The sequence below is a fragment of the Lolium perenne genome, chromosome 4 (assembly GCF_019359855.2).
Source record: "Lolium perenne isolate Kyuss_39 chromosome 4, Kyuss_2.0, whole genome shotgun sequence".
Lineage (NCBI taxonomy): Eukaryota > Viridiplantae > Streptophyta > Magnoliopsida > Poales > Poaceae > Lolium > Lolium perenne.
In genome coordinates this window covers 140,429,051-140,450,724 of record NC_067247.2, presented here as the reverse complement: position 1 = coordinate 140,450,724, position 21,674 = coordinate 140,429,051, and the positions used below count along the sequence as shown (strand labels likewise).

The following is a 21,674-nucleotide window of genomic DNA, read 5'->3' as shown; positions in this document are numbered from 1 at the left end:
GTGTATGCCATGCAGGAAACTAAGCGAAGCAAATCCATCACCTTCCTGATCAGGTATAGATCAGGTGGCACGCCCTTGCACCAGCATCGGACGTGCGTGCCGAGGCTTTGCGGGCCGTCGCTCGAGGGACCAGGGCCAGCCGCAGCTCTGAGTTGTTCCCGGCTCTTCGTGTTGCCAGCCGTTGCTCGCCGGTGGGTTTCGGACGCCAACAGGGGGCTACTGACGTGGGCACTACCCTTCGGGTAACCGATGTTGTCCTATCCTGCACCATCTAGTTGGAGGCCCATTAAGACACTCGGAAGCAAGGCGGGCCACTAGGACGGTGCACCAGAAGGTTCCTTGACGGGCAAGACAAGGAAGCAGTCGAACAAGGAAAGATCGGATCTAAAACTACTGTAAACCTAGTCGTATTCGGTTAGACCTCTTGAGACTTGACCTCCTATATAAAGGCCAGGAGAGGGGCTGCCGAGGGACACGATCAATCTTAGCAATCTTAGCCAGCAAAAGCTTAGAGCTAGGTCACCCTAGCGATTAGCCATCTCGACGAGATCTCAGCCGAACTATTCGGCACCCCATTGTAACCCATTATCATCATAATCAAGAACGGACAGGCAGGACGTAAGGGTTTTACCTCATCGAGGGCCCCAAACCTGGGTAAATTGCTCTCCCCGCTTGGCTGTGAACCGATGTCTCGTGTCAGCTTGCAGGATTCCATCAACCCTAAGCCCCTATCGGAGGGCATTGACGAGGAGTACCCTCGACACCAACGGCGCCCTAGGGGGGAGAGGGCGGCGGCTAGGTCAGGACCTGATACCATGTAGAAGAGTTATTGGAGATTGCACAACATCAATAGGGCCGGCTGCTCATGTTTATATAGACGACACATGTACAATTACAGGTACAACCCTAAAAAAACACGGGGACCTATACCTACTGAACAACATGCCATCACTACGCCCACGGTATCCGGTGGGGATAGAGACTAGAGCCGGATGCCATGCCCACGTGGTCAAAGAATCAGAGCGAAATTGATATTAAATTAATAAAACTTTAGATAAAGAGGCAAGCGGCAAAGTTAGATAAATAAAAGTAAGCAAAAAGAAGCAAGTAGTTCCATTGCGGAAACATTGCATCTCTCCGGGCCTGACTGACTACTCGCATTGTCATTCTGATTCGGGTCTCCACTTTGCTCCACAATTCAAGCAGGTGAGTAGATTTCTGTCATGATTCCTAGCAGATCTAGCATGTCTCTCTTCTCTGACGAACTAGTACGCTGACAATATCGATTGGGGAGTTTTAGCTGCTCTTTACGGACATGTTCTGCATCTGCTGGCTAGAAGGCCGTTCAACTCATTCAGCTCACAGGTCAAAAAAAAAAAAAAAGCCTCACTCTGCTCATCCCGGCCAAAGAAAGAATAGAACACACTCCGTTCACGATTTTCCTTGGATCTGCCGGGAGGCTTGGTTGGTTCGTCCTATTTTGGTCTAAACTAGCGTAGTACTTAAGAATCCAAGTGAGATCCAGAGTCGGCAGTTTGGTTCATGTTCATCCTTTTTTGGATATATTTTCTCCCCCGTTTCCGGCCGGTCACGTCCGAGAACTATCGCGAACCACAGTAGGTCCTGTTCAAAATCCGTCGAAGTAAAGCAGCAATAAGCACGGCGTCGCCGTCGAAGCTGCTTTGCTCCTGCCCATGTGCTCCTAGCCATCGCCGCCGTCACCGGAGATTGGGAGGATGGCGAGCCTCGTCAGGCTGAGGCTCGACGGCGACCGCGTCGCTGTTGAGATCCCCGCCGCCATGAACAGGATGAAAAAGATCACCTTTGCTCGAACTTGGCAGCAACCTCCTCGCCGGCGCTGTGCCCGCCGAGCTCGGCGGCTCCTCGCATCTCGCTGCATACGCCGGCGGGCGATTCCGGCGACATCTCGCCCAACCGGCTCACCAACGCCGTGCCGCCTGGCTCACGCTGGCAACACGCTGTCCGCCTGCGACGGTGACCTCTCCGGCAGCATCCCGGCGAGTTCTGCTCCATCGACGGCCTGGAAAACACCCTCGACCACAGCTGCCACACTCTTCAGTGCGCAAGCTCGGTGCTCGACCTGTCACTACAGTATGCTCGCCGGTGATCCTTTTCTTCTCCAAACGTTAATCATACCTATACCGGATTGTTTTAATGGGATGGTATTCGTTTTGCACAGCAGAAATTTTGGTCGTTTTCGTCAGGTCTGCGCGTGGGTTGACTTTTTTCCATTCAGAAGGAGAATAACCGATTCTTGTCCTGCATATATGTATTCAGTAGTAACTACTTTGGAGTTAGATCTGTGCTTGAATGCTTTAATTGCTGATCTTGCAGTCTTCTCTATGTGCTACTTTTGATGGACATGGTTTTAAGATTGATTTCGTTTTGTTGAAGTTGAACACAATATGAAAAAAAGGTCATTGTCCGTAGGTTCTCATTCAAACCTTTTTACCTTTCAATAATTTTCTGGTCATTATCATTCTATCAATGTTTTGTATGTTGATTGCAGTCTCGGTATATATGTGCAAAAAATGATAGATAATGGGCGTTCTTGTTTTCACTTTCCAGAACATACTGTCGCATGTAAGTGCAAATGGATTGTCATACAAGTACAACAAAGGATGACCTGGAGCGCATGTTATATGATGACACCGCTGAGCCCAAGGCCCTGCCACTATCACTTTTGGCAGAGATTACAAATGGTTTCTCTGCTGAGCACCAAATTGGCGAAGGTGGGTTTGCAGTGATCTACCAGGTATGTCACAATTCTCAACTGCCCAGCTCCTAATCGAAGTTGATCTCAGTAGTCAAGTTGATCCTGTCAAGTAAACTTGTGACTGCAGGGAATACTCAAGAATGGAAAGGTTGCTGTGAAGAGGCTGTCCAATAAGCTTATGGATGACAAGGAGTTCCTCCGGGAAGTTGAATGTCTCATGACGGTGAAGCACAAAAATGTAGTACGGTTTCTGGGTTATTGTGCAGACACGCAAGGAAGTATGGAGTTATACAATGGCAAACTGGTCATGGCGAATGTAATGCAAAGATTGCTTTGCTTCGAGTATCTATCGAAAGGGAGTCTTGATCAGTACATCACTGGTATGATCATGTGACATGTAAAGTTCCTTTTGATCTTTAATTTCATTGTTTTAAAGATTGTATAGTTTAAAATCCCAGATATAATCGTGATCACTGTGTCGTATACTATCTATACTCCAAATATTGAGGACTTGAATAAGTAATAATACTATAATACCTTTACCTCTTCGCCTTTGTAGATGCATCTTGTGGTCTTGAGTGGAGAAACCGCTATAAAATTATAAAAGGAATTTCTCATGGGTTACATTATCTTCATCAGAAATACATCCTCCACTTAGATCTAAAGCCCGCCAATATATTGTTGGATGATGATTGGGTGCCGAAGATTTCTGATTTCGGTCTCTCAAGGTTCTTTCATGAAAATCAAAGCCGAGCTATTACTGCAAATATAGGTGGAACACTGTAAGTTTGCTAAGCCTCTTTCAAGTTCAAGCATTTTTTTTCTGACTATGATTTATACAAGCACCGCGTGACCTTGCTCATTAACAAATCACACAAATATATTTATGCAGGGGGTATTTGCCACCGGAATTTTGTAACGGAGAAATCACATACCTGTTTGATCGTTTTAGTCTAGGTGTAATATTTATGGAGTTACTAACTGGAAAGAAGGGATATCACGATGTTGACAATGTAAGAGCAATTTAGGCCTTGTTTAGAAAGCAAATGCTTGATTTTAAAAGCAATGCATTACTTCCAACATTATTGTTTTCTATTTTTAGATGCAGCACTCATTTTTTTGGTAATCCCCTATGGACCATATGTTTTGACTGAAAGACATAGTAACTAGATTCGTGATTCCCACAAACTGAATTGGTAGGAGGTGTAAATCTTCGACCGCAAATCTGTGATAGGGTTTGTGAATTGGTTCGATATGATTCGTGAATCAAAGATGGTATACATTGTTTTTTCCAGAAATATAAGATAGAATACCGGCAAACCAACAATTAAATACTCCTGTTATCAAGAGCCATTGTATGCTCCAGGTATTTATCTGGACCATCAAAGACTCAAAGTTAATACCCTGCTCCTTTCTGCCCTAGGTTCCTGAGAAACTAAGACCAAGCCGCAACTCCGAACTCCACCTAGGCTCCCTCCCAGGCTCTTGCGGATTCAGACCGGGTCGCGAATCAGGCAGCGATTCAGGAAGAATCAGAGCAAAGTTGACCCCAGCCTAGATCAGGGTTCAATGATAGATTGAGGGTATCGGATATTACATTATAATAATTATTAAAACTACGATATGAATATTTGGTGGAAGGAGGGCACGCACAATTCTACTGCACTTTGCCAAGGGGTGGTTGAACTAGGTCTGAAGCATTACCATGCTGCCCCAATATTTAGCACTTCAAAATTCACATGAATTAGCATGCTGAAACAGATTGAAATCATGATTTTAGCTGTAAATTTATCGCAGTATGACTTATTTTTAGAAACATGGTTCAGCGTGTGATTTATAACAAATAAATGGTGCATGAATGGTGTTGCCTAATATGATTCTTGGTAACACGTTGAATGGTGGAACACAAAAGTTGAGTACACAAGGATGAAACAACATATCTTTTCGATTTTTTAAGCATCAACGTAACACAAAGATTTGCAAGTGGAACTAAAAAAACCATGCTTCTTACAGAGACACCCCTAGTAGTACGGAGAAGGCATCAAAGCACATATAGTTGGATGAACAGTAATTTTCTGAAAAGTATCTCCAATATATGATAAAAAAATGAAAGGTCATCTTATTTTTGTAGGCAAAATGGAAAGTATCTACAGTGTTATCATCCATATTCAAACCTGAATTTGGATGCATATTTCGTCTGAATTGAATTGATACCTGGTTTCTTCCCATCGGAAAACAAACTTGGGGCACACCCTAACTAAGTATGTTGTAGAGACACTACTAAAAATATTGCATTAGGTGTAGGGAAATACTTTTGTACACCCACGCATGGGTGTGGGTGTTAGGGTCACCGTCCATTTATTTCTCGAGATTCGTGCCCACCATGGTAGATGAGAAGATTCCTTTCTCTTTCCTCTTTTTATCCGAATCTCAAAGCACAATGGACGGTGACAGAAACACCCACACCCATGCGTGGGTGTACAAAATCCACCATTTTTAGTTGCTATTCCTACCCATCTAGCTTATCTATCTGTCACCACCATTTTTCTTCCCAGCCAATCTTCCCCACCTTATGAGTACTTGACTTGATGTATACAACAAAATAATTCGTGAATTTTACTTGTTAGCTTGCAGTCTTAATTGATGTGGTTTCGTGCAAGAGTGTTAACATACTTTAATTTCACATATAAAAAGATAGTGTTTTTTAAATACTCGAAAAATTCAATTTGTAGGTAGTTGAAAGTTGGAGTAACAGGTTGGAGGAATCATGGGGCGACATACAGTTGGAACAAGTACGAGTATGTGCTGAGATAGGAATAGAATGCACGGACTCCAACCCAGCGAAGAGACCTAACAGTACACAACATATAATCGATAGACTTGATGAAACAGGAAGTATGGATGGCTACATCGAAGCTGGCATGATAACTTCACATCAGGTAAGACCATTCCCGCGACATCCATGATATCATCTAGAAAAGTTAACTTTGAGAACTTGTGTACATGTCCATTTGCATTTTTGTTGCTTGGAGCCAGCGGATAGGGTGACTTGTCTTAACCGGTTATTTGAACAGGAAGAATTTTTTTCGAACAAACTACATCAAGATATGCCTAAGGACCTAGGAGAGACAAGCCCTCAGGTGACTTTTCTTCTAAGCGTGCCTGTAACTATTTACAAATTTCAGATGTATATACGTATTTGTCATCCCTTATATTTGCATGCAACAACTTCCAAAATACTTTAAGTAAATATTTGTCAGAGAAAAGAAAAGTGATAGGTCAAAGGAAAATAGTGTACTTAAGTTGGTGATGATTGATATTCATAATATAACGAAATTCGAATTTACACTTTCGTACCAAGATATTAGCTGGCAATGTTCATATTGGAAACTTCAAATTATTATATGCATAGTTTTATATCATCTTTCCATAATATTATTGTAACTTTGTTGGTTATGCATATACTATAACAGAACTAGTGGTCTAAATTACATTTTAAATACTGCTAATTTCTGGAACTTCACTATATTTATCAACCAGAGTAGTAGTATTTTCAGAAAAGATTTTTTTTTGTAAGGCTTTTCCACCCACGCAGTAAATTCTGATTCTGTAAGGTGTTTTCTCCCACGCGGTACGATGTAGTACAATAAATTCTGCCAGGACCCTGAGTACTGCTACTTGCAGCCTATGTAGCGCATCGCCAACATTATATACTGTGGTCTGTTGCAATGCATTCGTTGTTAGTCATCTTGTATTTTTTTCGAGAAAACATCCTGGATTGTTTTGACTGAACACAATTTATTTTTCTTGCTCTCAGAATTTCTCATTTTCCTGGCCAACAAATTTAATCATCGATCAAACGCCACCAGGTAATCATACTATATATCCGGTTCCAACCAAATATTTTCTTGAAAAGTAAGAGGTGGTTTTGTGTGGCATTGTTGGAGGACCAAGATATCAACGATGGTTCAGCACTGTACTGGCTGACGTTGAGTGGAATGGGCAGATTTGGTTAAAGTTTTGAAGTAGAGTCGGTACTTGCTGAACTTTCAATAAAGTCAATTTTGTCAATTCACACACATTATTGGTTCCATCAAACACATTCATATCAGCTGTCTTAGTGTAATGTAAACGGTTTGAAGGGCTGGTGCTAAAACTTATACCATGTCAAATGGTTAGAATGGTCTTATTGTTATATAGACAGATATAGTGTGATAGGATGGGGCCATGTTACAAATTCCTGTTCTTATATGTCTATAAGAGCCAAGCTGGGTGAGATTTATTTTTCTACCATGTAATATGCTCTGTGTCTTTGTTTTTCAGCACAAATGTCTGAGGTGGTACTCCCTGCTTTGACAAAGATTGGCTCCATTTTAGGCGATGAATCCACCATGGTCATCATAGCTAACCTCTCAAAAAAGGTTACCAATCTGACGAAACTGCCAGGACAGGTTGAGCAAATAGGAAAGCAACTGGAAAAGATGGGCATTGTTATTGGTAAAATAAGCACAGTGCACCTCGCTGACGGAATTACAAAGAGTTGGATTGGGGAGGTCCGTAAATTGGCTTGTCGTGTTGAGGATGTAATGGATAAATTCTCATACCATGTTGCTAAGCTCAAAGGAGGAGGGTTACTGAAGAAATTTGCCATGAAGCGAGCTTGTTATGACAAAGTTTTCACTGAAATTATGGATGAGGTGGCTGAGATGGACAAGGAGATCCAGCTGGTTATACAGATGAGAGACCAGTGGTTGAAGCCCTGCAAAGACAGCTTCCCGGTTTTTATCCAAGATGAAGGTTTCGTTGGAATTGAAGACAACAGGATATTGCTGACCAGATGGCTGTACTCCAAAGAGCCCGAGAGCACTGTAATAACAGTATCTGGCATGGGTGGGCTGAGAAAATCCACCCTGGTGTCAAATGTGTATGAACGTGAAAAAATCAGCTTCTCCGTACATGCATGGATCGCTGTGTCACAAATTTACAATGTTGATGCTCTCTTCAGAAAGCTACTGTGGAAGATTGGATATACTGAACAACCATCGTCGCTAGGCATTGACAAAATGGACGTGAATGCCTTGAAAAAGGAGATACAGAAGAGATTTGAAAATAGAAAATATTTGATTGTAATTGATGATGTGTGGGAGAAAGAGATATATATGCAAATGCATGATGCTTTTGAGAATCTCCAAGGGAGTCGCATTATCATTACGACACGGAAGGACGATGTTGCAAAAATTTCTTCTCCCAACCGTCACCTTGAGCTCCGGCCGTTGAATAAGCCTGACGCATTTGACCTCTTCTGCAGAAGGGCATTTTGCAACCACAAGGGACACATGTGCCCGAAGAATCATGAGATGATTGCTACTGCTATAGTTGACAGATGTCGTGGTATGCCGCAAGCAATTGTTACCATTGGCAGTATGTTGTCTTTTCGACAAGAGCTAGACATTTGGCAACAAACATACTATCAGCTTCTCAAGTTGTCAACTGATGATCGTGTGCGAGATATTATAAATCTATGCTACCATGACCTATCAGGAGACGTGAGAAACTGCTTGGTGTACTGCAGTCTGTTCCCTGGAGACCACCCCATGTCACGTGACAGCCTTGTGAGGCTGTGGGTTGCGGAAGGTTTTGTGCCGAGTAAAGGAAATAACGCACCAGAGGTGGTGGCTGAGGGAATTCTCATGGAATTGATCCACCGCAATATGCTTGAGGTGGTGGAGATTGATGAGCTTGGTAGGGTCACCACCTGTAAGATGCATGATATTGTGCGTGAACTGGCTTTTTCTTTTGCTGAAGAGGAGAGATATGCTTCTGCAAATGACTACGGCACAATGATACAGATTGATAGGGATGTTCGCCGGCTGTCGTTATGTGGATGGAAAGACAGCAGTGCGCTGAAACTTAAGTTCCCACGTCTTCGAACAGTAGTGTCTCTCGGATTAATTTCATCCTCTCCTGACATGTTATCTTCTATTTTGTCTGTATCCAACTACCTTACTGTACTTGAGCTTCAAGACTCTGAAATCACTGAAGTTCCAGCAACCATAGGGTCTCTGTTTAATCTACGTTACATTGGGTTACGGCGCACCAAGGTCAAGTCACTTCCAGACTCTATCGAGAATCTATCTAACCTCCAAACCCTAGATATTAAGCAAACTAAAATAGAGAAGCTTCCGCGGGGGCTTGTGAGGATCAGGAAGCTCAGGCACCTTATTGCCGATAGATATGCTGACGAGAAGCAGTCAGAGTTTCGGTATTTTGTTGGAATGCAAGCACCTAAAGAGCTGTCCAACTTGGAAGAACTGCAAACTCTCGAGACTGTGGAGTCCAGCAATGACTTGGCTGAGCAGCTGAAGAAACTGATGCAACTAAGAAGTGTCTGGATTGACAACATAAGTGTTGCGCACTGTGCAAATCTGTTTGCTACCCTGTCAACTATGCCGTTTCTTTCAAGCCTTCTTCTTTCTGCAAGGGATGAGAATGAGGCACTTAGCTTCAAGGCTCTCAACCCAAGGTCTACAGATCTACACAGGTTGATTATCAGAGGGCAATGGGCCAAGGGCACATTAAATTGCCCGATCTTTCTCAGCCATGGAAAAAACCTCAAGTATTTAGCTCTAAGCTGGTGTCATCTCGCAGAAGATCCACTGGGGATGCTCGCACCCCACATGCCAAACCTCGCATATCTCAGGCTTAACAACATGCATAGTCCAAGTACTTTGGTTCTTTATGAAGGCTCATTTCCGAACCTGAAGACACTTGTCTTGAAGCACATGCATGATGTCAGACAGCTAAACATCATCGATGGTGCTCTTCCGTCTATTGAAGGTCTGTACGTTGTGTCGCTGCTGAATCTGGATAAGATCCCTCAAGGCATTGAATCACTTCACTCCCTGAAGAAGCTCTGGTTGGTCGGCTTGCACAAGGATTTCAGAAGTCAGTGGCTCAATAGCGGAATGCACCAAAAGATACAGCATGTTCTAGAGGTTCGTGTCTAGGTGATGCAGGCCGGTTCTGTCTGCATCCAGTGGCGTTCTTGTATGGTGCGTCACCCCGATAAGGTTTTGATTATGGACATCTCAGCATCATCTCGTTACTACCTCTGCTTTTGATGGAACCTCAGAGGACGGGGAGCTCTCGCATTGCATTATAAGAAGAGGGAAAATGATCCGGTTAATGAGGGAAACTGGACCCAAAGACCATACAATACATGGTTAATTAAGAAAAACGGCGAAAACCACACACCACACAACTACAAGAAGATGGAATATAGTACCTCTGTTTTGTTACACAATTATTTCAAGTACAGCTGTTCATTTCCTTCCGGAGGAACCTGTAACTTCTGTGTTGTTTCAGTTAACATTCTCCAATACTTGTTTTATGTATGGACATGTGCCTGTTTCTATCGATTATTTCTTGCGAACAATCCTCTCGTGCATTCCATCCTAATAATTTGATCTATGTAAGTATACCATCCCAGATCTGATTCTCGGAAGTTATAGTCACACACATTAGTACATGATCTTTTCGGTAGATCATTTGTATGCTTTATGAGATTTAGGTCCTCAAGTTTGAAATCACCAGAGCTTGACCTAGTATATAGTAGTATGTAGTATAATTTTATTGGATTTTTCATAGCTGTTTTGTGTGTCTGGGCAGGTGTTTCAGGCCTCCAATTTCAGATCAACAGAGGGGAAACCGTATGTTTTTTAGATAAAAGGCATCTAGTGCCCGACTTTAAATTAATAAAGCCCTCGAGGTTTGAAACAGAGTATGGTTACATTGCTGCGGCATACAGCTTAGCCGAAGGAACATGCTAACAACATAGCAAGAAAACGAAACAGGGGCGATCCAGCCTAAGTCACGGCGCAACGTCAAGAGGAGTCGCGTGCGCCTGCGCCATCGGAGATCCTTGCTGGTCACTTGCCACCACGCCCGCGTGCAAAAGTCTTAATTGCCTTGCCATCTCCAACAGGTTTGCTCTGTCTTGAGGCTTTGCGAGAGGCGTCCACAGCTGCAAGAACACGACAGTTTTATAAAGAAGGTTAGCAGGTTTAGAAATCACCCTAGATTCAAAAACGTGCTTGTTGCGAACTTGCCAAAGCGCCCAGCTTTGCGCCGCAAAAAGGGTCCAAATAAGACGGCGCGGACGGCCCGAAAAACTGGAGACGATGGCAAAAAACTGGGCAAAAGAGGTAGGGGACCAGCGACATTCGAGGAGCTGCCTCGCCACACTCCACATAAATCTAGCGAGCGAACAGGTGAAGAAGATATGATTTGCGTCTTCTGGCGCATCACAGAGGGCACATCTCCCAGTTGCCGGGCCAAACCTGGAGGCCACCAACTGGCTAGATGGGAGGCGATCAAGGATCAACTGCCAGGTGAAAATGCGAATCTTAAGAGGGAGTTTGGCTGCCCACACATCCCTAGCATGCGCAACAGAAGCTCCCTCGGACAGTTTCTTGTACATGGATGACACGGAATAGCAGCCCGAGGGATCAAGGATCCAGGTGATGGTGTCAGTTCCCGGAGTAAGCCTGGTTTCCTGAAGTTTGGGGAGCAAACTGGCCCATTCCTCTCTGGCCTGAGGACCAAAGGCTCGACGGAAGCGAAGTCCCGAAGAGGCAGTGCAAGCGGAGGCAACAGAGATTTGCTGGTTGTCACAGATACTGAAGAGAATGGGGTAAAGGTCCTTAAGCGGTCGCTGCCCGAACCAACGATCCAGCCAAAATATGGTTCGGGTCCCATCCCTTACCAAGTGCTTGGTTCCCAATCTGAAAAAATGCTTGATTTTATGTAAGCTTTTCCAGAATGGCGAGCCCCCTGCTCCCGAACCGGAGAAGATATCCGAAGCTGTCGCGTACTTGGCTCTAACAATCTGAGCCCATAAGGCGTTGTCTCCTTGGAACAATTTCCACACCCATTTGAGCAGAAGGGCAATATTCATCTTTCTGGTGTTAAGAAGGCCTAAACCACCTGCTTCCTTAGGTCTACAAATCGCCGGCCAATTAACCAGGTGGTATTTGCGTTTCGGCCCCGCGCCTTCCCAAAAGAAACGGGAGCGATGTGAGTCAAATTTTGCATGAACTCCATCCTGAAGCAAGAAGAGCCCCATAGCAAACATAGGAAGGCTGCTAAGACAAGAATTGGAGAGAATCAGTCGTCCTCCCGAGGAGAGGAATCTCCCCAACCAAGATTCAATCCGAGACCCAAGTCTTTGCACCAGGAACATCCATTGATCCATGGTTAGCTTGCGGTCTGAAATGGGGAGGCCAAGGTACACAAAAGGGAAGTTCCCAAGCTTGCAATTGAGCATATCAGCCACCCTATGCTGATCTTCAAGGGGTTGTCCCAAGACAATGACTTCACTTTTGTGATAATTGATTTTGAGGCCGGACATTTCTTCGAAGCACATGAGGATAAACTTCAGGTTAATGACTTGTCTCTCTTCGAACTGACAGAGGATAAGAGTATCGTCAGCGTATTGCAAATGAGACACCCCTCCGGGTATAAGATGTGGCACCACCCCAGCGATGTGACCAGCTTCACAAGCTTTGGAAAGCATAACGGACAGAGCCTCCGCCATGAAGTTAAAAAGCAAAGGGGAGAGGGGGTCCCCTTGACGCAAACCCCTCTTATTGCGGAAAAAGGGGCCAGCCTCTCCGTTGATGGAAATGGCAGTCTGGCCACCAGAAACCAGCTGCATAATGCGATGGACCGCACCGCTGTCAAAGCCCTTAGCACGCAAAACCTCAGTCAAGAAATCCCAATTAACTCGATCGTAAGCCTTTTCAAAGTCCAGCTTCAGCAAAATGCCCCCTAGCTTTTTGCTCTTCATTTCATGAATGATTTCCTGAAGAGCCAGCGCTCCATCGAGGATAAATCTGCCCTTGATAAAAGCGGTCTGGTTCTGGCTGATTATTCGATGAGCAATTGGATCTAGCTTTGTAGCAAAAGCCTTGGAGACAATCTTAAAGATGACGTTGATGAGAGCGATTGGTCTGAATTGAGTGATTTTATCAGCCCCGGGGACTTTGGGAATTAACGATATGACCCCAAAGTTTAGACGAGCGACATCGATCCGTCCCAGGATGAAGTCGTTAAGGATATGGAGGACCCCGTGTTTAACCAAAGGCCAGCAGCGCTGGAAGAAAGCAACTGGGAAGCCGTCTGGGCCTGGAGCCGTATCCGTTTTCATGTCTTTGACGACAGCTTCCAACTCCTCCTCGGAAAAAGTTAGAGCTAAGTGCAAATTCTCCGCAGCGTTAACTCGCGATGGAGCATCCCACGCATCCGGAGCAATACTGCAGAGGCGAGGCTGCTCTGATCCCAAGAGCTCTCTGTAAAACGAGTAGACGTGCTCTTGAATCAGTCTCTTGTCTGAGATAGGACCAGTCTCGGTTGTGAGAGAAGAGATTAGGCACTTCCTTCTGCGTCCATTGGCTACGGCATGAAAGTATGCCGTATTTGCATCCCCTTGCAAAGCCCAACGGACTCTCCCACGTTGCCTCCAGTACTCTTCCTCCTGTTTGTAAATGTTGACTAGCTGGTCCTCTAAGTGGTACCTGAGGGCCCAACCCTCTTCCTCAAGACCAGTCAAGTCAGCCTCCTCATCGAGTTGTTTGATCTGCCCCAGCAGCTGCAGCTTGAGGAGGCGATGTTCTTTCCCAATGTTTTTACTCCAGCCCCGGAGGTACTGGCGCAGGCTGCCACTCATGCCCTGCCACCAGTCCACAATGTCTCTACCTCCTGTATGTAAACCCAGGCGCTCCCAAGCCTGGGATAGGAGTTGATGGAAGCCTTCCATTTCAAACCAGCCGGTTTCAAAAAAGAAACGGTTACTTTTGATGGGATTATCCTCTCCAGTGTCCATAATAAGGGGGGTATGGTCAGAGCCTAGGCTAGTTTCTGCGACAACCGAGCAGAGAGGGAATCTGGGTTCAAGCGAGGGTGAGATAAACACTCTGTCCAGGACACTTCTCACTGGATTCAGTTGCTTGTTAGTCCAGGTGAATCTCGACCCAGTGCGAGGAATCTCCCTAACCTCCCAGTCGCTGATAGCTTCATTAAACATGTTGAGTCTAGCCCAGTTAATTCTGTCGTTGTTCTTGTCTTGTTGGCTACGGATGAGGTTAAAGTCCCCACCCATAATAAGAGGATCGTTCAGACCATTGATCTTATTGGTGACCTCCGTAAGAAACTCCCTGGAGTATGCGTGGTCCGCAGGCCCGTAGATTCCCATGATCTCGAGCTTAATCTTGCCCACACGCCACAGAACTGTGGCACTAAGGAAGAATTGCCCCATGTCAATCCTTCCAATCTCAAAGCAGCTGTCCCTAAAGCCCATAAGCATGCCGCCCGATCGGCCGGAAGCCGGGAGCCAGCACCAGAAGAATTTTTCCCCAACTTCAAGGGTGCGTAGCTCCTGGTCCGTGAAGTCCTGCTTGACCGTCTCTTGTAAGCAAACAACATCAATGTGGTGCGAGCGGAGGTAATCCTTCAAGAGGGTTCGGCGCCCCCGACAGCCGAACCCCCTGATGTTCCAGAACAGGCAACGCATTAAGACACCAGTCCGTTAGCCCGTGCTTGGCGGGTTCGTGGTCTCGCTGTCTGGACAACCACCTTTTTGGCTCCTCTTTTGCTTTTCCTTGTCGGTGGCCTTTGAGCAGCGCCTGTACCAGACCCTACCGGTACAGGAGACGGCTCCTCTTGTGCGGACAAGTTATTGGACAGCTTCACAGCCTCCGCTGCCTCTTTTTCTTTAGCAAGATTTGCCTCTGCAATGCTGCGTGCCTGTGCCAGTTCGGCCTGAGCTAGCTCTTTTGCACGTATGAGAGAAAGCACCTCTAAGGAAGAACCAGCGGCCGAAGGAAAAACGACACAACTGTCTTTGGCAACAGAGAGCAAAAGATCGGAAGAAGTATCTTGTAAAACAGCGAACGAAGAGAGCGGTTTGTTACCTGGATCCTTGGCCGCCGCCGCCCGCATCGCGCGCTCCAGCACTGGTCCTTCAGTAAGGCCTTGACCACGGACACTCTTGCGGGAGGCGTCCACCGGCGAAGCCCGGCTCCGAGGAGCGCGTGCCACTGGCGCGGCCAACTCAGGAATGACCTGACCCCCCTGAAGCTGGTCACCCACCAGCTTCGAGGTCGGAGCGTTGTCGTCCGAGAACTCCAGGTGCGTAGCCACCTCAGACAGGGCTGGATTGTGGACTTTGGAAGGGCGATCATTGTTGCTCTTGCTTCTCCTCTCCTTCTCCCTCAGCGACTCGGCCTCCTCTGCTGCCCTGATCGGGCTTTGCCAGCCCACTTCTTTCTTCTCCTCCTCGGAGAGAGATACTGCCTTGAACGGGGTCACATAGTTTTGGCCTGAGGTTGCCCCGCCCCCTGGTGTGCAAAGCTCAGAGACGGATACTGAGATCAGGGGCTCGCTGTCCACAATCGATTCCTCCTCAGGGTTGGAAGATGGGAGAGAGGCCGATGCCACAATCTGTGCCACCAAGGGAAAGATATCACCGTCCTTGGTGAGGTTCGAGCCATACTGGGAGAAAACCGTCTTAGGCAGCGTGGTCAGAGGAAGATCCTTATCCGTGCACGGAGAGGTAGTGGTGAGAGGGACCGATTTGCGGCTGGCCCCGGCTGCCTTGCCTTGGTTCTTAGACAGCGGGTTCTGCTTTGGCGCCATGTTCTGTGGGTCCTTACTGGCATGGCGACCACGACGGCCGTCCCAACGGTCACCGTCAGATTCCGCGGCGTCGTCCTCTTCTTCATCATCAGAAGGCTTATGGTGGGGCGGTGGCGACGGGAGGCCAGAGGCAGCCGGAGCATCTTCCCTGATCACCCGAACCCGAAATCCTTGCATGTTTACGAAGAGCGTGATGGAGTCCGGGAGTTGGACTGGTGCCCGGCAGCCAACAGTCAAGCGGACGGGGCCATCCTCAATGGCCAGTGAAGCATCATCCACCGAAAGGGGTCTGCCCAGTTCCCTGGCTCCCACCAGGAGACGGTCGCTGTGACGGAAGGGTGGTGGAACGCCGAGGAGTTTGATCTTGACTTCCACCAGCTGCTCCGCAGCCGTTGGGTCCGCCGTGTTAGACATGACCAGCGCATGACATTGGCTCGTTGGTAGTTTGATGCCGCCCCCGCGGATCGCCATCCTCAAGCTTTCTTTGGAAGGAAAGACAAGGGAGAAGTCTGTCTCTGAAACTTTGTGAACTTGCCAATCCCAGTCTTCTTCAACAAGGTCCTTAAACTCTGCATCAACTTGCTCTGCCGTGAGGTCCCCTGTCTCGATGCAGACCAGCGCAGAGTTCGCCTTGGGCTTCTGAAGCTCTTCCTCAGCTACTTCCAGGCAAAAGAAGCCTTTTCCCTCGCCACCGAAACCAGCCCAGAACGGTTCTTGTAGCTTGGAGAAAATAGAGCACATAGCAGATAGGTGGCCTTCTTTCTTGCAGTTGACACAGAAGGGGTTGGCAGTGCAGTCCGCCTGCATATGTCCAGCTTGCCCACACTTGTAGCAAATGATCCGAGTGACATCGCCCCCCGACGATTCACCCGCGACCGAGTCCGACAGGCCGGTTGGTGGCTGATCCGCCCCTTGCAGGGATCTTGGTGGCCGATTACGACGAGGGCCCGCCCCCTTGTTAGAATCGCGTCCCCGCTGATTCAGAGGAGGAGGCGGGGGCAACTGCTGGTCACGGGCGTACCTCGATTCTTCCCTGGAGCGCTGGGAGTTGTCATCCCACTCACGCTGCTGTCTGCGATGAACCTCCTGCTCCCGATCCAGGCGCTGACGGAGCTCTTGGTCCCGGCGGCGCGCATCTCCGCCCGAAATCGCCTCGTAGGGCCGCTTGCCGGAGTTCCCGCCGCGCCAGTTACGGTCCATCAGCACGCGGGAGAGGACGACGCCTGAGGTTGGATCGGTGTGTGAGTGGAGGAGCTTGGCTCGTCGGTGGTTGCGAGAGATGTCTTGTCTCGAGGCTGGGAACCCTAATGATGGATCTAGGGTTCCACTCTTCAGCCAAAGCCACTTAAGTACCGGCGGCGCAGGGGCAGGATCGGAAATGCGGAGCCCTAGATCCGGAGCGTCGATCTGGCCTGTTATATTTTGCCCCTGGGGTACGTGGCGCAGATCCAACCGTTCCCCCGTGGAGACCGTTGGAGGCCCAAGGCCAGTTGGCCCAACAGAGGATGGCCCATCAGAAGCTGCAAGGCCCAGGCCCGTTAGTGGGGCCGCGGAGGGAGCCAGAAACCCTAGCTTAGCCCGCTCCTCCCCGCCCGGCGGCGGCGGCGCTCCGGCCGCCGCGACCCAGATCGGAACCGTGCCGACAAACAGGAACGGGACCGTCGCCGCCGATCCAGACGAAGGGCTCCGCCCGCTTCCTCCCACCGGAAGCGCGGGGAAATCAGCTGAGGAGAGCAAGAACGCCGTCTCCGCAGAGGGAGACAAAGAAGGCGACTGGATCTGGATTGGTGGCGTCTTCCCCGACGCCGGGAGGTCCTCCGACGAAGATCCGGCCAAGAGCGACAGCTGATGGTCGAAGAAGTCACCGAGCGAGGTTACCCCAGGCCCCTCCGGCCTGGTTGCCTCACCGTCGCAATCGGAGGCGGAGACGCCCTCGTCTCCACAGGGAGCGGCCTGCCGCCCGGAGATGAGCGCGCGAGCCTCTGCACCTCGATCCCCCCGGATCCGGCGCGCAGAGCTGCGGTGGGCGGCACGACGGCGAGTGGGCGGGGAGCTCCCTGCTCCCCGCGCGGCGTCGCGCGAGTCGCTGGTTCGCCAGGGGCGGCGCGCGGTCAGGCACATCTCTTCTCCTAGGAAAAAGTAATCCTTAGACCATTCTCGGCAAGTTCAGGGAAGAGGGTGCGAAGAAACGTCACAAGGCCAGCCATCGGGGAAACCGTATGTTCACAAAAGACTGTAGATGGCCCTGAGTTGCATCTCGTGGGTAGCACGGGTTAGCGAAAAATGGTAATAAGATGATGCCGTATACCCCAGCAGGGCTGACGGCAGCGGCGCGACCGTATCTGCATATTAGGGCATGTACAATGGGGGCAGCACCTACCTACTGCCCCAGATTTCCATGTAAGTAAAGAAAAAAAATGGGAGGTAAAAATCAACCACAACATTCCAAGATATCACATGCAATGGTCCTCACAATCTGATTCAAACTACTTTTTCTTCACCTCTTTTCTACACCACCGCCCTCTCCTCACTCCCTCACACTTTTCCAACTTTAGCATTGAGAAGGTGGGATCTCCTGCAAGCGACCACTTTAATCTGCATGTGCTGATTAGGACCATCCAAACCTACATGGCAGCTGGAGCAGCTGTCCACGGTGTAGCGTTGGCCATGCCCTTAGTGGCCTTAACTGAAGCTTAATCCCTAAATCAGCACAGTGGCGTGTCTCATCGAACCAAACAGAACGCTGCCAAAATTAATACAGAGAATTCAGGAAGTCACCGAGTAGAAATAAGAAGCATCGGCCCCTCAGCTAGGCGCCTACAAGGATCGGCACGCCGTCCTTCTACCAGCGTGGAAGGCGCCGCCGCTAGAGTGAAGGTGCGCCCCCTGCTCCTCCCAGGCTCTCTGGGACGTCAGTCGAACACGGCTGATGGACTCCAGTTCATTTGGATGGGCCGAGGCCTGAATCCTACTCCAGCTGAGTCTGGGCGCCCGGCCCGGGTAAGATAGGGTGCAGCATCCAAAATCGTTAGAAAAAGGCTGACCTTCGCGAATGTAAGATAACTTGTTCCGCATACGACAAGTGACGTATTGTGACCTACTCGCCATGTGTCGTAAGGGGGGAAACAAGGTGGGGATAAAGGAGGAGAGAGAAGACAAGAGGAGGCTGCCATGTGTCAGTTTTCCCTTTTTTTTTTTCCTATATTTGTTTTTTCAAAATGAAATATCTTGAGAATCGTAAGTCCAAATTACGAACCGTTTCCACTTTTGAGACGTTCGCGTCGAGAGCTTCAAAACTAGATCCCATGTTGATAGGTTTCGACATATTTTTTTTCCGTACTTCCAATAGTAGTATGGTTGTAATCGTGGCGTGTACCTAACTGTACCTGTGCTTCAACTGATAAGTACTTCTGTTTTTAGTGCATTTGATGCAGTTTTTCCCTTTACTGTACTTACTCATGTGCACTACTGTACCTGTGCTTCTGTACCAGTACTTCCTCGTGTGCGCGATTGTATTTCTGTACGTGTAATTGCTCGTGTGCGCGATTGTACTTCTGTACGTGTAATTGCTCGTGTGCGTCAGATTTACGTACATGTACTCATCGTGTCTGATCAGATTTCGCTTTCGCCATCGTATACTCACTCATGTCTTGTATCTTGTGCTGCTCGCTAAATGCTGTGATTGTACTCGCTCGTGTGTCCAATCATCTTTCGCTCGTGTGCGCCTCAGATTGCTTTCGTCTGCGATCGTACTTCGGTAATTATACTTGCTCGTGTCTACATATGTACTTGTACTCGTTCGTGTGTGTAACTGTACTCGCGTTGTGTACGTGTGTCTAGTATGTAATTGTACCTCGGTGTACATGTGCTGGTCCCGTGTATGCGATAGCGTGAGAAGTCCTTTGCGAAGGTTGGCCTCCACGCTGCGGCATCTCATAGCTTTCCCTGTTTCTCAAAAAAAAAAAAAAAATCTGATAGGTTTCCATCCTCTAACAACAAAACAAAATTTGATAGCTTTCCCGAGGGTCAACGTGAAAACACTCGGCAACACACCTCACACCGAGAGGATTTGGCTCAAACCGAACAAATCCCTTGAAAGTTAAAATACTCCAAATCCACTTCAATACACTTCAATCCACTTGAGCAGGGGATTAACCAAACAAGGCCTTAATCTTGGTCCAGATCGAGGTGCACGGGAAGCGGTTCAGGTCAAGGCTTTCTCAGGTGATTTCATCTCTCTCATTCCCCTTCGATCGCCGTTCTGGCATCACGAGGAGGAGGGTAGGCCCGGTTCTCTTTTGTGTATATGTTCTCCTTCTAGGTTGTCCTGGTTTTCGAGTTCCTCTGTCGACGCCATGGTGGGTCAGATGTTGTTGGTGCTTTTAGCAATAATGGTCTCCTAGTCTATGCCTCTGCTTGACGGAGGTGTTGATGATGCCGACGGGAGGTTTTTGGAGTCCAATCTGTTGGAGTTGTTTCGACCTTGCATTGTGTCTTGATGTGGTGGTAGGGATGGAGGTTTTGAGTGTAGTGTATTTGCGGAAGACGGTGGGACGTTGGGCCCAAATCCGATGTTGAAGAGGCTCGGAGGGCTGCTTCGACCAATGTTCCTTATTGGGCTAGATCCAGTCTTTCTAGGCTAGTGGCTATCACGGTTCGTCAACGTCTCATGGCTTCTTCAGCGCCAAAGAGTGGACCAACTCCTGATGCTCTTCTTCTCTAGCGACGGTGAAGGACGTATGTGCTTGATAGTTGCGGTGATGGCACTTTGCAAGTGTTGTTTGTATCATTCTTGTGTTTTATTGTTTATACGTGTACTAACTATGTATTGTTATGTTTAGATATACAAGTAACGTATGTCTACGGGCGTACAACGTAAAAAACGAAATATCTTAGTATCGTTTAACGCTTAGGCCTCATTTGGGAAGTCTAATTTGTTTCTGACCTGTCAATTTGCATGCGATATTTTTCGGGTGACCGGAATGTAGGGATGGAATCATGGAAACGAAAGGGGAATGTGAGCCGGTGGAGCGGTGGGCTGACCTAGCAAACAAATTAATTATGATGTGACTACTCGTCTGCCATATATGCTAGATAGAAATAACCATTAAACATCCAAATTTTACATTAATATAACATCTTCTGATTTGATGATATGGACGTTTACTTAATATGTAGATTCAGTTTTTGCTGCAGCCACAGCTAGGATCGCTGCCTGGTATGTAACTTTAGGCTATACGAAAGATCAAGTGAGGTTTGGGTGAAATTTGCAGCATGATCATATCGCTGCTGCGCCTGTGGCACCCAGCTGATCGTGTGGCACCCAGCTGATCGGGGACGCGCACTATAAATACGCGGCGTGGCGCGCCCCTCACTTATAGATAGTAGTAATTGATAGGGCCGGCTATGGACGTTGGGGGTTCTAGGGCGACACGATACCAGAGACCCCTTATTTACAGTGGTGGAGCTTTCATACAGCCAAGGGGGCCATTGCCCCCCCCCCCCCCCCCCCCCCCAACACCCACACACACATACCCCAACTCAATAAACTATCTTAAATATATGTGCTAAATTAAAAAATATTAGTATTTCACATTACAAATATTAAACTATGCAATATAAAACTCAATATCGCCGACCACGCCCGCCTCCGCCGTCGTCCCTTCCATGCCCGAAACCTACGCCGAGGAAACTAGCCCGTAGCCTTGCGGTGAGATCACGCCGCACCGGAGCATTCCCCTCCGGCTGCTGACTGCTACTCCTCCTTCGCTCGATTCAGCGGCGACCACGCTGCTGGGCGGGCACCGCGCACCCACGGGCTCGCGAGAGAGGGTACCGCGAATCCCGCCCGGCCGCATGAGAGAGGGGGCCAGGACGGCCCCGCGCGGAGTATCTGTAGGCCAGGTCGAGCAGGGGGTGAGCGGCGGGATGGGGCGGTGGACTCCGTCGCCATGGAGCGGCGTGACGGCGGTAGCGGGGATCCGTGAATGGCCGCCAAGATTATTAATTTTTTACCGGGTGTCTACTTAGCAAGCTAAATGGGCTTGGGCTGGCGGCGCCGCGGCCCGCCGTTTCCATTTACAGGTATAACAGTGAAGAAGTGTCTCTTATCCTAACTTGATTTGCGGTTGGATCAGGCGGGTCAAAATCAACATTTCTGAATCGCTGTAGTCCGTAACGTATTTCTACAAGTAAAAAAATAGCCAACCTGTTTCGTATACATCGCTTTGACTTGGATCCTCCT

At 48.1% G+C, this 21,674-nt stretch overlaps 1 protein-coding gene across 1 annotated transcript; it reads left to right on the top strand.

Moving 5' to 3' along the window:
* Window positions 1-1,078: 1,078 nt before the first annotated feature.
* LOC127294045 (disease resistance protein RPM1) lies at window positions 1,079-10,149 on the top strand. Its single transcript, XM_051323786.2, has 9 exons — window positions 1,079-1,206; window positions 2,590-2,776; window positions 2,865-3,117; window positions 3,297-3,519; window positions 3,630-3,750; window positions 5,470-5,676; window positions 5,812-5,877; window positions 6,555-6,606; window positions 7,061-10,149. The coding sequence occupies exons 2-9, from the start codon at window positions 2,615-2,617 to the stop codon at window positions 9,742-9,744; spliced, it is 3,768 nt and encodes a 1,255-aa protein (XP_051179746.1). The 5' UTR covers window positions 1,079-1,206; window positions 2,590-2,614; the 3' UTR covers window positions 9,745-10,149.
* Window positions 10,150-21,674: the final 11,525 nt, after the last annotated feature.

What these genes read in the sequence shown, in the direction of transcription:
- LOC127294045 (XM_051323786.2), top strand. Translation starts at nt 2,615, where the DNA reads ATGGATTGTCATACAAGTACAACAAAGGATGACCTGGAGCGCATGTTA. An exon ending in GGTTTGCAGTGATCTACCAG is followed by an intron (nt 2,777 to 2,864) that starts GTATGTCACAAT and finishes TTGTGACTGCAG; the next exon opens with GGAATACTCAAGAATGGAAA. An exon ending in GATATCACGATGTTGACAAT is followed by an intron (nt 3,751 to 5,469) that starts GTAAGAGCAATT and finishes TTCAATTTGTAG; the next exon opens with GTAGTTGAAAGTTGGAGTAA.